Below are 13,831 nucleotides of genomic sequence, written 5' to 3'. Positions count from 1 at the left end.
ATTTACAAAAGGTCGACTGCAGGTCTACTGCAGGTCAGCAACTCTTGACCACGTTTAGATGGTCCATCCAGTTGTACCGTTTTTAAATGATCATCTTAGGTGCTTTCAGGCGTCGTAGTGTCACCTAGAAAAAAATAAGAAGCTGGAGGAGGGACTTGCTTTTTAAACGTGCGGTATAATATGCCCGTAATAAATTCCCGCATATTTCATACATCGAGAATCTGCTCCCGGTTACTTTTACCAGTCCCTTTTTCCTTCGGCAACCGAAAGAATACTTTATATAACATAATACCCATCTATAGATCTATAACGTAATAAAAGACAGCTTTTTATCAGCGGGGCCCACGGGTGCGCACACATACACACATAAGGGCGCCCCCGTTGAGTAATTTTATGTGACGCGATACGTATTAAAATCGGTCCCGCCATCCGGAAAATAGCCTATAAGCACCTCCACATTGTGTCCTCAACACTCTTAACCGTGATGGATTTCGGTCTTTTTAGGTCCATTGGTGGTTCGTATTTTTCGCGGGAATTTACATAAATCTCTGATGTATGAGTCGTAAAACTTCGAGCCCGGGCTAGATTTACTGTCGCCATATTTAAATGGGTATCGAAAAGTTAAATCGCCGATAATGTGGCCATTATATGGACCCGCGCTTCTTTTACTATATCTAGCGCTTTCTTTTGCCCCTCCGCAACGGCCATTTTCTTTGCATTTCGAGTGTCTCTATTGCGCCAAAGTATAGCGGAACCACGAAATATGATGTAAAAATTCTATTTTGGGTCAAATGATTTTTGGACTTATTCTTTTTTCAGAAAATCACTTTTTCTGCGATTGTGTCAGAAAACTCCACCTGGTGGCAGTGTAACCAATCACCATCGCTTCAAGTATAGCACTAGGAAAAGCCGACGACTCCAAGTTGATTAAAATGCATAGTAGCTTACTAGTAACATTTAAGTATTTAATTGCAGATATAGAGCAAACAGCATTAAACAAAAAAGATTTGAATTTGTCTCGACTTTTTCGTAGAAACTGAGTTTTAAAATTCAAGATAACAATTACACTGCTTGTAGACCATTTCAGAAGCTCGAAACGACTTTCCAACATTTTGTCTTGGTCGATTTACTGAATAATTTTTTTCCAAATTTCTAGGAGCGTTCGTTTTCCTAACATCGTACCCCGTTGCCCGTATTATACTTCATTTATTTTATTGACACCGATTTAAATGTTATTTATCAACAACGATAATCTCTAGAGGGGAAAGTTATAATAGCATACTTTGCAAAATAAGTTTATACTACCTATATACCGGATGACATAAGAAAGTGGGAACACTCTAACTTTCAAACGGCTTGAGATAGCGATTTGAAATTTGGAAGGATTAATATAGGCTGGCTGTCAGAATTTTTAGTCATGATGACTTGATGAAGCAAAGCCACCTAAGTAATATTTTGTTTTTATAAAAATATGTTTTTCTACTCCCGTCTGTAAAATGCCGAATTACCCATCGATCTAGCGTGCGGGAAGCGTCACTTTACCACGCTAGTTTCGTTTCCCATAAATCCGAGCTACTTCGGACATTTCCGGGATTTTACAGCGCGGATTTGGGAGCAATCGGATGTTTTCGGAGATATTTGAATTTTGACGCTTGTCGGTCATGTCAGTGAACATATTCGTGTTGTTTTGCGAAAATATACCCAAAAACTAACGGTCGTAGAAAAAGTATAGTATGCAACACGTTCGGTAAACTTTTTAACTCAAATGCCGTTTACCGCACTTGTTGCATAATATACTATTACTTATTTGGTCTTTTCCTTCCCGTGGTCTTATTTTTTAACGGATTTTGCAAATTTTTGTGTCAAAATGTTGCAAAAAAATACCGGTTACAATGATCTCCTGAATCCAAAAATGCAAAAAAATATAGGATGTGCCATTTAAAATTCGAAAGTTACTGTCGTTTCCGTTCAAACCGGACGTGCAACTATTGACTAATTAAAATTCGAAAATTGCTGCCCACTCAATATTGTCAAAAAATTGGACATTCAGGCTATATTAACCCATCCAAATTTCAAATTGCTATCTCAAGCCGTTTAAAAGTTACAGAGTATCAAACCGCGCCTGACGAAGATATCAATTAAACAAAACCGCTTTTCGATAAATTTATTATAAACAAAAGATTGAAAATTGATCGTCGCTCACAAAACTCTCGGCAGATTTCACCGTAGCAAGGCAACAACGGCACAAGGCCCTAAATTAATGACATCCTGCATTTTACAAATTTTGTAATTGGTATTTTCATGGCGTCCATTGTTAGCCGCGTCCGCGCTGCTTCTCATTAACGCCGGACACTGTCCACAGATCACTTTATGAATGAGATTGGCATTTTTACAAATATAGGTAATTGTGTTTGGCTATCTGGACAGCGGCCTATTGTTTATGGTAAGCGCTTTCGGGTGATATAACGTCGGGGATACATATAATAGATGAATATCCAATTTCCAGGCAAGTTTATGTCGCTTTTATCATTATATTCAGCCAGCGCCATGAGTGGCAATGGGAGGAAAGTGTGTGTGTTATTTGTGCGCGGACACCGATCTGATGTGTGTATGTGCAGGGTTAGATTAAGATTTAATCGGACGCAGACGTTTCTGCATGTCATAATACACAATGCATAGATTATATAGCGGTGCCATTATTATGCGCGGGAGAACGTAAATGGAGGATTTTAAGTTGGGCGTAATTTCGGTCGGCATGGCGTACGTAGAGTGCGACCGATTGGAATTGTAATATCCCCGTAAATTGCGCATTTCTCAACCGATTTCGATTTTTTAAAAATTTATTTAAAAACTATTTTTAAGTATACTGGCTTCCTTCCTTTTAAAATGCTTCAGTTTTACCAAAAAATAACAGTTTTTCCAATATTCTTCCATATTTGTTGTTTTCAAGGTATAGCCAACTGAATTTGAATTAGATGCTACAGGGTGTTCAAAATAAACTAATATATTTATGTCATTGAAAATTGAAAAAATGGCACATAATACATATTATTATTTTTTCCTGAAATATTTCTACAAAAACCTACAACTTTTATTACGAATGTCATATACCTATTTTTAATATTTTGCGATTTATTTAAGCTTTTACAATATTTACCCTTCTTTCTGTCAAAGGCTATTAGTATAACATTCGCTGGCCATGACTAAATGACATTGTCAATGCTGAATTAATTGATATGATTTATATACTGGGTGAGGCGAAAAAAACACTTTGTTGGCAGTGAGACTTACCCCAATAAACGTATTCCAACTAGATAATCTGTTCAGTGTTTAACGGAACGGTTTGATGTTAGTGATAGTATTGAATATTAAAAAGGGAAAGTGGTAAACCGGAATGCTACCAATGAAGAAAAAGAATTGGAAATTTAACTTCGCGTTCAAGATAATGCCCAGGTCAGTTGCCATTAAGTAGCTAGCTTATGTGATACATCCCAATCTAATCGCATATTGAACTTTAGCAAGAACTTCTTCACTCTTATAAATAAAGCAATAGAAGCCGATCCAAATTTTGGCTCGGTAGAGGTTGATTTCTTTTTGTGGGGATATGTTAAAGATAGTGTTTGAGAATCCCCCTACAACACCATAATATACGGAAAATAGAATTCGGGACACGTACGGGAAAATAACACCGTTTATGCTAAGGAATGTCCAACATGTGTATTCAAGTAGAAAGGCTTATTTTTGAACATTTATTGCGCCATAATAATAATTCAAAATAAGATAAGTTAATTTGTAGTAATAGATATTTAATATTATTTACTTTTTCTGTGAATTTAAAATTTCGCCGTTATTTTCACCAAAATTGCTAATAACCGTATGTTGCTTCATCTTCGGCTCCAACAAAGTTCTGCCCCACTAATAATATAGCAATAGTCTTAGACAGAAAGAAGGGTAAATATTGGAAAAGTTAAAATAGTATAGTATTATAACATAGTAATATGACACACTTAATAAAAGTTGTAGGTTTTTTAAGATCTTTCAGAAGGAATAATAATATATATGGTATGCCATTTAAGAAAATCGAGATTTTTCAATTTAAAATAATCCAAATATATTCCTTTATTTTGCATATATCCTTTACGTCATGTTCGAATAACGATAATATCAAATACGAGTGATCTAACTACTAATTAAAAAAATGGTGCTATCATAGTTTTGTTTTGCAAGTGTGAAAACTAGTATTTTATTAGAAAAATTAAATTATTGGAGAAACACTTAGGTTTAGATATGTATTATCATTAATACAAAAGTTGAAGAATTTTAAATAGAATTTAAATTAAAATTTGAAAATGAAGACTTTTAAATTAAAAAAATATATATGTTCTTGAGCCACCCTGTATACTTTAAAATGATTTTAAATTGTGCGTCCTAACAATCTTTCCAACTTTTGTATTTACCATTTTCCCATAACTTGTGAAATCAATGAGATAATCAACCGTAGGTATTCTATCGTTGACTGACTCACCAAGTACTCTAGGACAAATGTTCAGAAAATCACTTTCATTCTAACACTCTATGTGTTTTTTCTTTACTCGACTGCAGGTCACTAGTCAAGATTTAAACCTTTAATATAAGAAAAGGCATATATAGCATTTTACATAAAAATATCTCGAAATGATAAAAAAAAACTTCAACCCGTTGAAGAGTTTGCTTCCAATTTCGTGACACCCTATATAAAAATAAGCAAAATTTCATAATTCGTAATTCATATTTATTAACAGGAATCGGAATCAAATCACAGACGCTGCTTCTCTGGAAAACGGCTTGAATGTTTAAGCCCAATGCGTTCCATAGAAGCGAAATGCCGCGCACGCTTGTCAGTCGAAAACAAAAGCCGGAGCGCAAAAATACAAATAATCGACGGATTTAAATAGAGACTTATACAAATTATTAGTTGTTTGTATATGTTACTATGCAAATAAGTAAATTTTATGTTCCATTAAGTTTTGACCGTTTGACGAACCCGAGCAATTTTTGATGAAAAAATCATGAATTCACGTTCTTTCAGTTCATTTCAAACTAATAAGTAGTGCTTCCCTGCATTGGAATGTTGCATTAACATTTTAATTAAAATTTGCACTATTTGATGAATCAGAATATTGAAATAGATGAGACCAAACCTTTAGATATACCTTGCAATCGGGGGCATCCGTAAGCAGAAAAATATTCTTTTCCGTGTGCCTATATGGACCATTCCAATGACTTATAATCTTCCAGCGCATAAAATGCACGTGACCGCGCTGAATAAGCGCATTATTACCGAATAAAGCGTCGCAAATAATACGCTACTTTGGCGGTTAAAATATCCACCTTCGTTTTCTAACCCCGACTGGGGAGGCGGCGGCGTGGCGTCGGCACCCCTTTCGTCTTATACAATATTGTCTGGCGATCCATCACCGAGCTGTCAGATGTGATATTGTTGCCAAATCTCTCTCGCGATTGTGCCAGTCGGCCACTTTGCGATGCGAGCGCGCATAATTGCTTGAAATTTTAAAATTTTCGGGGGTTCGTCACGGGAGAAAATAATAAAATTTGCCCCGTGAGAGGCGCGCTTTCCCAAGTAGTAAGCAAGTTTTTCTACATAAAGTCTTAGTTTTGGGATGCATCTGAATAGACCGAAATACAAGTCTGCTTCAGCAAGTTTGATGCATGTTTGTACTGTCCTCAAGTCTGAATGGTACTGCTGATGAAAAATTAAATTGCAAGAAGTCATACAACATGCATTTAGGTTTGATTGATGACACTATTTCCAGCATCAATACTATGCTCGTTTTTCGATTTGACCTCATATATCTTGGTTTCTAATTTTAGTAAAAAAATGCGTTTTTGCGTAAATATGTAAGAGTCGTGAATAAATATTGCCATGGTAATGTCAAGTTCTTTTCTACTTTATTTTTCACGAAAAAAGATTCTAATGCTCTTCAACGTACAAACAAAAAATAGAAACCACAAGAGAATATTTTGACTAGACGTATAATATATGTAGGTTTGCATTTGAAAACCTTAGACAATCTTGAGAACCACACTTGTTTCAAACTCGTAAATATATACACAGCCTTGTCACGATTTATTGACTCTTCCTCCGGTAGATTATACTACCATATACCCACTGCATGGTTGGCAAAATACTCGTATATGAAGGTGAAATTGGAAGCATTCCAATCTATTTCAAAAACATGAACTATATACAAGCTGCGCCATCTCGTGATGGAGAGCGTAGCTAGGCATATCTCAATCTATTTTAATTCTTACGTAGTCTATTACAGAGATCCATAACATTTTTATAATATTTATTTATTTTCAGACCAAGTGAGCCTTTAGAACAATGCAGTGTGTCATCCACTTACAATAATTAGCCAAAAGAAATTTTTTTAATTTAGTAATTTAGTAAAATAGAAATTAAGTACTCTATAATCTATTTAGTATCAAAAACTTTACCATAATGAGCACATTAAAGGTTAAATCTAATGGTGCGAAGTTACAAATACATACATTTTATAAATCGAATAGTAACTCAAATAAAACATCAGATAGTGTAAAAGTGTAAGAAATCTTTTACCAAGGAATTTATAACTTATTCTTTCTTATTCTTTAACATGGCGAGTCCTCTTCTTTTTTTTTCATTATTTTCATATAATCCGTATCACCTTCTAAATTGTTTTATTCAGGGCTTACTAAGTTAAACGAGGCAGACACGAAGCAATTTCTACAAATATTTCTGCATGCATTTTTTCAAATAAATATTGCAATGTGTCTGCTAACCAAATTGCAAAAAATTTAGCAGATAAAATTATCATCTATTTTAAGTGATTAAATCCTTGGTGGCCTCCCGCATTGCATCATACACTAACAGCAATTTTTAGCTGTGAAAAATACATGCAGAAGTACATGTAGAAATTGCATCTTGTCTACTGAGCTTTAGAACTATTTTAAAATTAGAAATATGAGTCTTACACTAACATTAACTCGGGCATTCACTTGACCTATCCAGAGAGATTATTTAAACATCTTCTTTGTTTTCTTCCCTTGTAAAGCGGACATTTTGAAGTAAAACACAAAAGTCGAGCACCGGAAAAAAAGTCTTGCTAGATAATAGTTCGCTTATACAAGTGGTGGTGGATGAAGATTTTTTTCGAAACTCCTTGGAACACAACATTACAAGAGTTCCTCGTCGTCGAGCTAACAATTGCGCACTGAAAAACTAAATAAGTAAAGAAGAAAAGAAGAAGAATTAAAACTCAAAAGTAAACAACTTTATCCGAAAAACAAATTTGTCAAATTATGAATAAAATCTACTTATATTTGGCGATACGTTCTGGCGCTGCTGTTGATTGCATCATTTTTCTCATGTAATACACAATTTAACAATAACTGTGCCACTGATAACCTATGGTTAACCCCACACATCGCGCATTTGAACTTACTCTAGCTTCTCATCAATTAATATAACCGAATTTCTTCATTATACAGATTAGTTATTATAGGTCAGTGTGAAAGTGAACTTAGTGGATCATTACAGTGAATAATTTTCCATCAAAGATGACACTCGAAAACAGGATAATAAGATTATACAAAAGACCTGGTTTTACTAACGCCAAAAAAGTAGAAATTATTGAAAAACTACAAGAAAAATGCGATCTAATCGTTGGATTGGAGACTGAATTGTGTTACCATGTTGAAGTGGGAGCGCCTCTGTCCAAAGAGGAAGAAAAAAAATTAATGTGGGTACTATATGATCCGTTACATCCTGAAAAATTGTCACATCAGGGCTTAAAAATTTCGGATAACCAGGTACTTATAGAAGTTGGACCCAGATTTAATTTTTCAACTCCTAGCTCCACAAATGCAGTATCAATTTGTCAAAATTTGGGGTTAAAGAAAATTGTCAGGGTGGAAGTATCCCGCAGATACCTTTTAAATGTCAAAATTCATAGCATTGTTTCCCCTGATATGGAAAGAGTTCTTGCTTCAGTGTTATATGATCGCATGACTGAGTGTCTTTATACTTCCAAAAATATTCCTAAAAACAGCTTTAATGAATGCCTTCAAAAGACAGAAAACATAAAAGAAGTTGATGTATTGACGAAAGGTGAAAAGGCCCTGCAAGAAATAGATCATGAACTGGGATTGGCTTTTGACAAGTCTGACTTGACATATTATACCAACTTGTTTAAAAATGTGTTAAAAAGAAATCCAACAAATATTGAATGCTTCGATTTAGCTCAGTCAAATAGTGAACATAGCCGTCACTGGTTTTTTAAGGGCAAAATGATTATAGATGATGTAGAATATGAGGAGTCTCTGATTGATATGATAATTGATACTCAAAAACACACAAACCCAAACAATGTGATCAAATTTAGTGATAACAGTAGGTAAGCTATATTATAGGCAATAAGATTATTCTTGATAATAATTGTGGCTTAATTCAGGATGTAAATACTTTTATCAGATAAGTAGCTGACTTTCAAAATGTTTACTTGTTTCATGTGCAATTCATATTATGGCAAAAATAATACTAAATATTTGTCACTTTAGTTGATGATTTGTCAATTTGAGCAGATAAGGTCTTTGCTGGAGGCAATAAATATTTTATCATTCAAAATTTATTTCTGTTTCCTAACCACTTGCTGATTAGGTTACCACAAAAATATCAAAGTCTCATTTTCAATTTCTGTTAATTAATTAATATTTATATAATAAACCTAATATTTTTTTAGAAAAACCTAAAGGGTTTGGATTGACTCAAATTTTCATTAAAAATTAATAAACTAGTCTGCTTAATTGTCCTAATCAATTTTTTCCCACTATTTTTTTAAAATTGTAATTAAAATGAAATTTCGTAGATATTTTTATTACTATCAAGCCAATGATTTCGATTTTCCAATTTGTGGATTTTTCTTTGGATACCACTTCTTTTAAATACCCATTTTTAGTGCCATAAAGGGGTTTATCCACCGGAGCCTGAAACCAGCCTCTGCGGGATCTGTAAGTGAACTTCGACAAGTTACATCTGAAACTCACCTTATATTTACCGCGGAAACGCACAACTTCCCGACTGGCGTGGCTCCATTCAGTGGCGCCACCACAGGAACCGGTGGCAGAATTCGTGATGTGCAATCCGTCGGTAGAGGAGGATATTGTATTGCAGGTACTGCCGGATATTCAGTTGGCAATCTTAACATCCCGGACTACAATTTGCCTTGGGAAGAAAAATCATTCGAGTACCCGTCGAATTTTGCGCCGGCGCTTGAAATTTTGGTTGAAGCAAGTAATGGCGCTTCGGATTATGGTAATAAATTTGGAGAACCTTTAATCAGCGGGTTTGTTAGGTCATTCGGGCTTATTGAGGGCAATAATGAACGGAGGTAATAATTTCCTTTCATAGTTTCAATAAAGTGTTTTATTGGATGGATAATTTAAAGGGAGTGGATTAAGCCAATCATGTTCAGTGGGGGAATTGGGAGTATGGAGGCGAATATGACTGAAAAGCTTACGCCTGTAATTGGACAACAAATTGTCAAAATAGGTGGTCCAGTGTACCGAATTGGGGTTGGCGGCGGGTCTGCCAGTTCTGTTGAAGTTCAGGGTGATAACAAAGAGGAACTGGATTTTAATGCGGTCCAAAGAGGTACGATTACAATTCTTGAGGTGTGCTCGTTTTTAAGCAATTAGGGTCTTTGTAAAGTGTGATACTGAACCAACACCAAATACAAATAAACTTTAAACATTTATAGGCGACGCTGAAATGGAAAATAAACTAAATCGAGTTGTCCGCGCATGCTTAGAATTAGGCAAAAAGAATCCAATTTTAAGTATTCATGACCAAGGTGCGGGTGGTAATGGAAATGTACTTAAGGAACTTGTGGAACCTGTTGGTGGCATTATTTACGCCAATAGATTTGAACTAGGTGATCCCACCATTAATATTCTGGAATTGTGGGGTGCGGAATATCAAGAAAACAACGCACTTCTTTGCAAAAAAGAAGACATTGAGCTGTTAAAAACTATTTGTAAAAGAGAAAGATGTCCTGTTAACATAGTTGGTGAAGTAACTGGAAGTGGGTCTGTTGTACTATCACTAGATGAATCCAACACTGTAACTCCATTTGATTTAAAACTTGAACATGTGTTAGGAAAAATGCCTAGAAAAGTTTTCAAATTAGAACGAAAATTACCTATCCTGAAACCATTGAATCTGCCTCCCGCCACTTCTATTTATAACTGTTTGGATAGAGTATTGAGGTTGCCATCTGTTAGCAGCAAAAGATATTTAACCAATAAAGTTGATAGGTATGACAATTTTTTTACCTTTTGTTATTACTTAATTTCGTAGACTCTTGTTCTGTTTTAAAATATGCATATAGAGAGTAAATTTGTCCAGGGATATGCAAAGTTCAGTACTTCAATTTGAAGCTATTCAGATATTTTTAAAAATATTAATTTGCAGATGTGTCACTGGTTTGATAGCTCAACAACAATGCGTGGGTCCTTTACATACTCCGCTGGCGGATGTTGCAGTTACGGCAATTTCTCATTTTGGTCACGTAAGAAATAGTTATTTTATTTTCTTTTTTTTTATAATGCACAATTTTTAATTAGGAGGGTATTGCTTCCTCTATAGGCGAACAACCTATCAAAGGATTAATTAACATAGCTGCGGGTGCCCGTATGACAGTTGCAGAGGCACTTAGGTAATTCTATAATCATTTAAGAGAAACATTTGCACCACATACAATTTTTTTAGCAATCTCGTTTTTGCTCTCATAACAGACCTCCGCGACGTAAAATGCAGTGGCAATTGGATGTGGGCGGCAAAATTGCCTGGAGAAGGTGCCGCCCTCTACGACGCTTGCGTAGCCATGTGCAAATTAATGTCCGAGTTAGGAATAGCCATTGATGGAGGAAAAGATTCCCTGAGTATGGCTGCCCGAGTTGGGCCAGATACTGTTAAAGCTCCGGGTACATTAGTGATCTCCACTTACGCACCTTGTCCCGATATTAGAAAGGTTATCTAGGAAACACTGCTTATAATGGTTTATTATAAAAATCATACCTGATAGGTTATAACACCAGATTTTAAAGCACCGTCTATGGGAAAGCAGGGAACTTTGCTATTTGTTGACTTATCCCATGATGCTAATAGATTGGGAGGATCCGCGTTGGCGCACACTTTTAAGCAACTAGGAAGCGAGTGTCCAGACATACATTCAGCCACAGATTTAGTCAATGCTTTTGCCGCAACTCAAGAACTTATCAGAGATAATGCAGTGCTAGCTGGACATGATGTTAGTGATGGTGGATTAATAGGTAACACTAAGATGTGTTAAAGGAATCAATATATTAATCTATTATTATTGTATTTAGTAAATTAATAAATATTTATATAATTCATAGACGTTGCTTGCAGGAGACTTTATAATTTATAATAGATTTATTTTTCAGTTTGCCTACTTGAAATGTGTTTTGCTGGCCTAAGTGGAATAACTGTCAACATCAAGCATAGACAAGGAAAATCCATCCCTATCCTTTTCTCGGAAGAAGTGGGATGGGTGCTTGAGGTTTTGGACAAAGATGTTGATCACTGTCTTTCAGTTTTTCAGGTGAACTGCTTATTGTTGTTATGTTGTGCAAAATGTTATATTAATTTTTGTAGAAACACAATGTACCAGTGTTTGAAATTGGTGAAAGTGTGGGTTATGGTATCCAATCTAAAGTGACCATAATGGTTAATAATGCATGCTTGGAAACTACGGTATTGCCACTGATGCAGATGTGGGAAGAGACGAGTTACCGGTTAGAACTTCAGCAAACAATTAAAGAATGTGCAGATTCTGAATTTTTGTCTCTGGCGACAAGAAACGGCAAGTTATTTTGATTGATTTACCACTTCTTTACACATTGTAAACTTATACAGGTCCGAAATACACTTTAACCTTTGACCCCGATGAAGAGCATATAATCAAAGAGGAAAGAATTCCTATTGCTGTCATAAGGGAAGAGGGTATTAATAGTGATAGAGAAGTGACAGCCGCTTTTGTTAGGGTTGGATTTAAGGTGTGGGATGTTACTATGCAGGATTTGTTAAGCGGGGAGGCTAATTTAGATAGGTTTAGGGGACTCATATTCCCTGGCGGATTTAGTTATGCTGGTAAGACAAAACTTTAATAATTCGTTGGAATAGCAATAGTGGTATTTAAAATTGGGTTTGAGAAATTTCTTTTTGTGTAGATGTATTGGGTTCGGCGAAAGGTTGGGCCGCTAGCATCCTCTTTAATGAAAAGGTCAAGCAACAGTTCACGAGATTCTTCAATAGACCAGACACTTTCAGCTTAGGAATTTGTAATGGCTGCCAATTAATGGCTTTGATTGGATGGGTAGGAAGTCCTTTGACGGAAGAATATTCCAAACCAGATATTATACTGGAACATAATAAGTCTGAAAGATTTGAATGCAGATGGAGCACAGTTAAGATTGAAAAATCAAAATCAATTATGTTAAATGGTATGGAGGGATCAACCTTTGGTGTATGGGTGTGTGCTTAAGAAATCCTTAATTAAAATTGGTCTATTTATATGATTTTGTTTTTTTAAGGTTGCTCATGGTGAAGGCAAGTTTGGCTTCCAAAATAAATATGTCTATGACAAACTAGTAAAAAGCAATTGTGTAGCTTTACGATATGTTGATGACCAAGGTCTGCCAACTGAAAGTTATCCAATGAATCCAAATGGGAGTGTAGAGGGATTAGCTGGAGTATGCTCCAATGATGGTAGGCATTTGGCAATTATGCCGCACCCTGAAAGGTGCAGTCAAATGTTCCAATGGCCTTACATGCCACGTGAGTGGATACATTACCGGAAGAGTCCATGGGAGAAGATGTTTAAGAATGCTTATGACTGGTGTACTAAAGTTAAGTTCCATCCGGTATACTATTAGGTGTAGTCTAGGTTATGGGAACAACTTACTAAAATGACTGCCAATTTAATTGCCATTTAATTGTGAGGTGCTCAGGTCAATTAATATTACTCTATTTTAAATCTATTTTTACATTAACTCATATTTTTAAATTTTGTATTATAAATGGTTAAAGTCTAAATAATTAAGTCTGAGCTTATAAGGGGTAGTTTTTAATGGAAATGCAATTAGAAAAATTAATAAATTTAAAAACTTCATTAATACATTTTGTCATTAAAAGTGAAAACCTCCAAACATTTTGGAATAACAGTTAGAATGAGAATTAATTTTGAATATTGTCTTTTTATATTCATGAATTCAAGTAAATATTAAGTCTTTTCCCCTAAATGTCCCTTATGAGAGAATTTGTTTATACAAATGTGATTAGAATTGCAGCTTCCTTATTAATAAGTGCCTTTATATCAGAGATATTTAATCACTAGAGACCAAGCAGTAAACATTCACTTGAGTAGCAATAGATCTCTTATGGTCGTCAAATAAGCTCATGTATTAACAAAATTGACTATTATAACAATATAAATAATTAAAATGCACATATTTTGTTACTAGCAAATACAAATGTTTCATTCAATTTAAAAAGTAAATAATAGTTTTAGTAACATCTTTTTCTAGATCCTTAACTGTTTTTCTATGATAAAGTTTATGATCAATTCTGACTTGGTTTTGCCAAATGGTTAAATATCTGCTTTATACAGATTCATAGTACTCATATCTATTAAATGTTGACTATTCCATTTGTTAAAAAATTACTTATAGTTTATGTTATTTTTTATAAAACCTGTATAACAAATAAATT

The 13,831-nt window shown here is 34.8% G+C and overlaps 1 protein-coding gene across 1 annotated transcript; it reads left to right on the top strand.

Annotated features, from left to right (window-relative positions):
• The first annotated feature begins 7,087 nt into the window (after nucleotides 1-7,087).
• LOC132705054 (phosphoribosylformylglycinamidine synthase) lies at nucleotides 7,088-13,810 on the top strand. The gene is made up of 13 exons (XM_060675479.1): nucleotides 7,088-8,435; nucleotides 8,997-9,428; nucleotides 9,486-9,691; nucleotides 9,798-10,353; nucleotides 10,511-10,607; nucleotides 10,663-10,754; nucleotides 10,808-11,069; nucleotides 11,124-11,370; nucleotides 11,506-11,663; nucleotides 11,717-11,924; nucleotides 11,978-12,211; nucleotides 12,292-12,593; nucleotides 12,655-13,810. The coding sequence occupies exons 1-13, from the start codon at nucleotides 7,600-7,602 to the stop codon at nucleotides 12,994-12,996; spliced, it is 3,972 nt and encodes a 1,323-aa protein (XP_060531462.1). The 5' UTR covers nucleotides 7,088-7,599; the 3' UTR covers nucleotides 12,997-13,810.
• Nucleotides 13,811-13,831: the final 21 nt, after the last annotated feature.

This window comes from Cylas formicarius, unplaced genomic scaffold (assembly GCF_029955315.1).
Source record: "Cylas formicarius isolate icCylForm1 unplaced genomic scaffold, icCylForm1.1 PGA_scaffold_7__23_contigs__length_41026272, whole genome shotgun sequence".
Classification (NCBI taxonomy): Eukaryota; Metazoa; Arthropoda; class Insecta; order Coleoptera; family Brentidae; genus Cylas; species Cylas formicarius.
The sequence above is the reverse complement of the archived record's forward strand: the minus strand, read 5'-3'. Positions and strand labels throughout refer to the sequence as shown.

Coding starts and splice junctions, on each gene's coding strand:
- LOC132705054 (XM_060675479.1), top strand. CDS start 7,600: ATGACACTCGAAAACAGGATAATAAGATTATACAAAAGACCTGGTTTT. Junction 10,755..10,807: donor ACAGTTGCAGAGGCACTTAG/GTAATTCTATAA, acceptor CAATTTTTTTAG/CAATCTCGTTTTTGCTCTCA. Junction 11,664..11,716: donor ACTGTCTTTCAGTTTTTCAG/GTGAACTGCTTA, acceptor TAATTTTTGTAG/AAACACAATGTACCAGTGTT.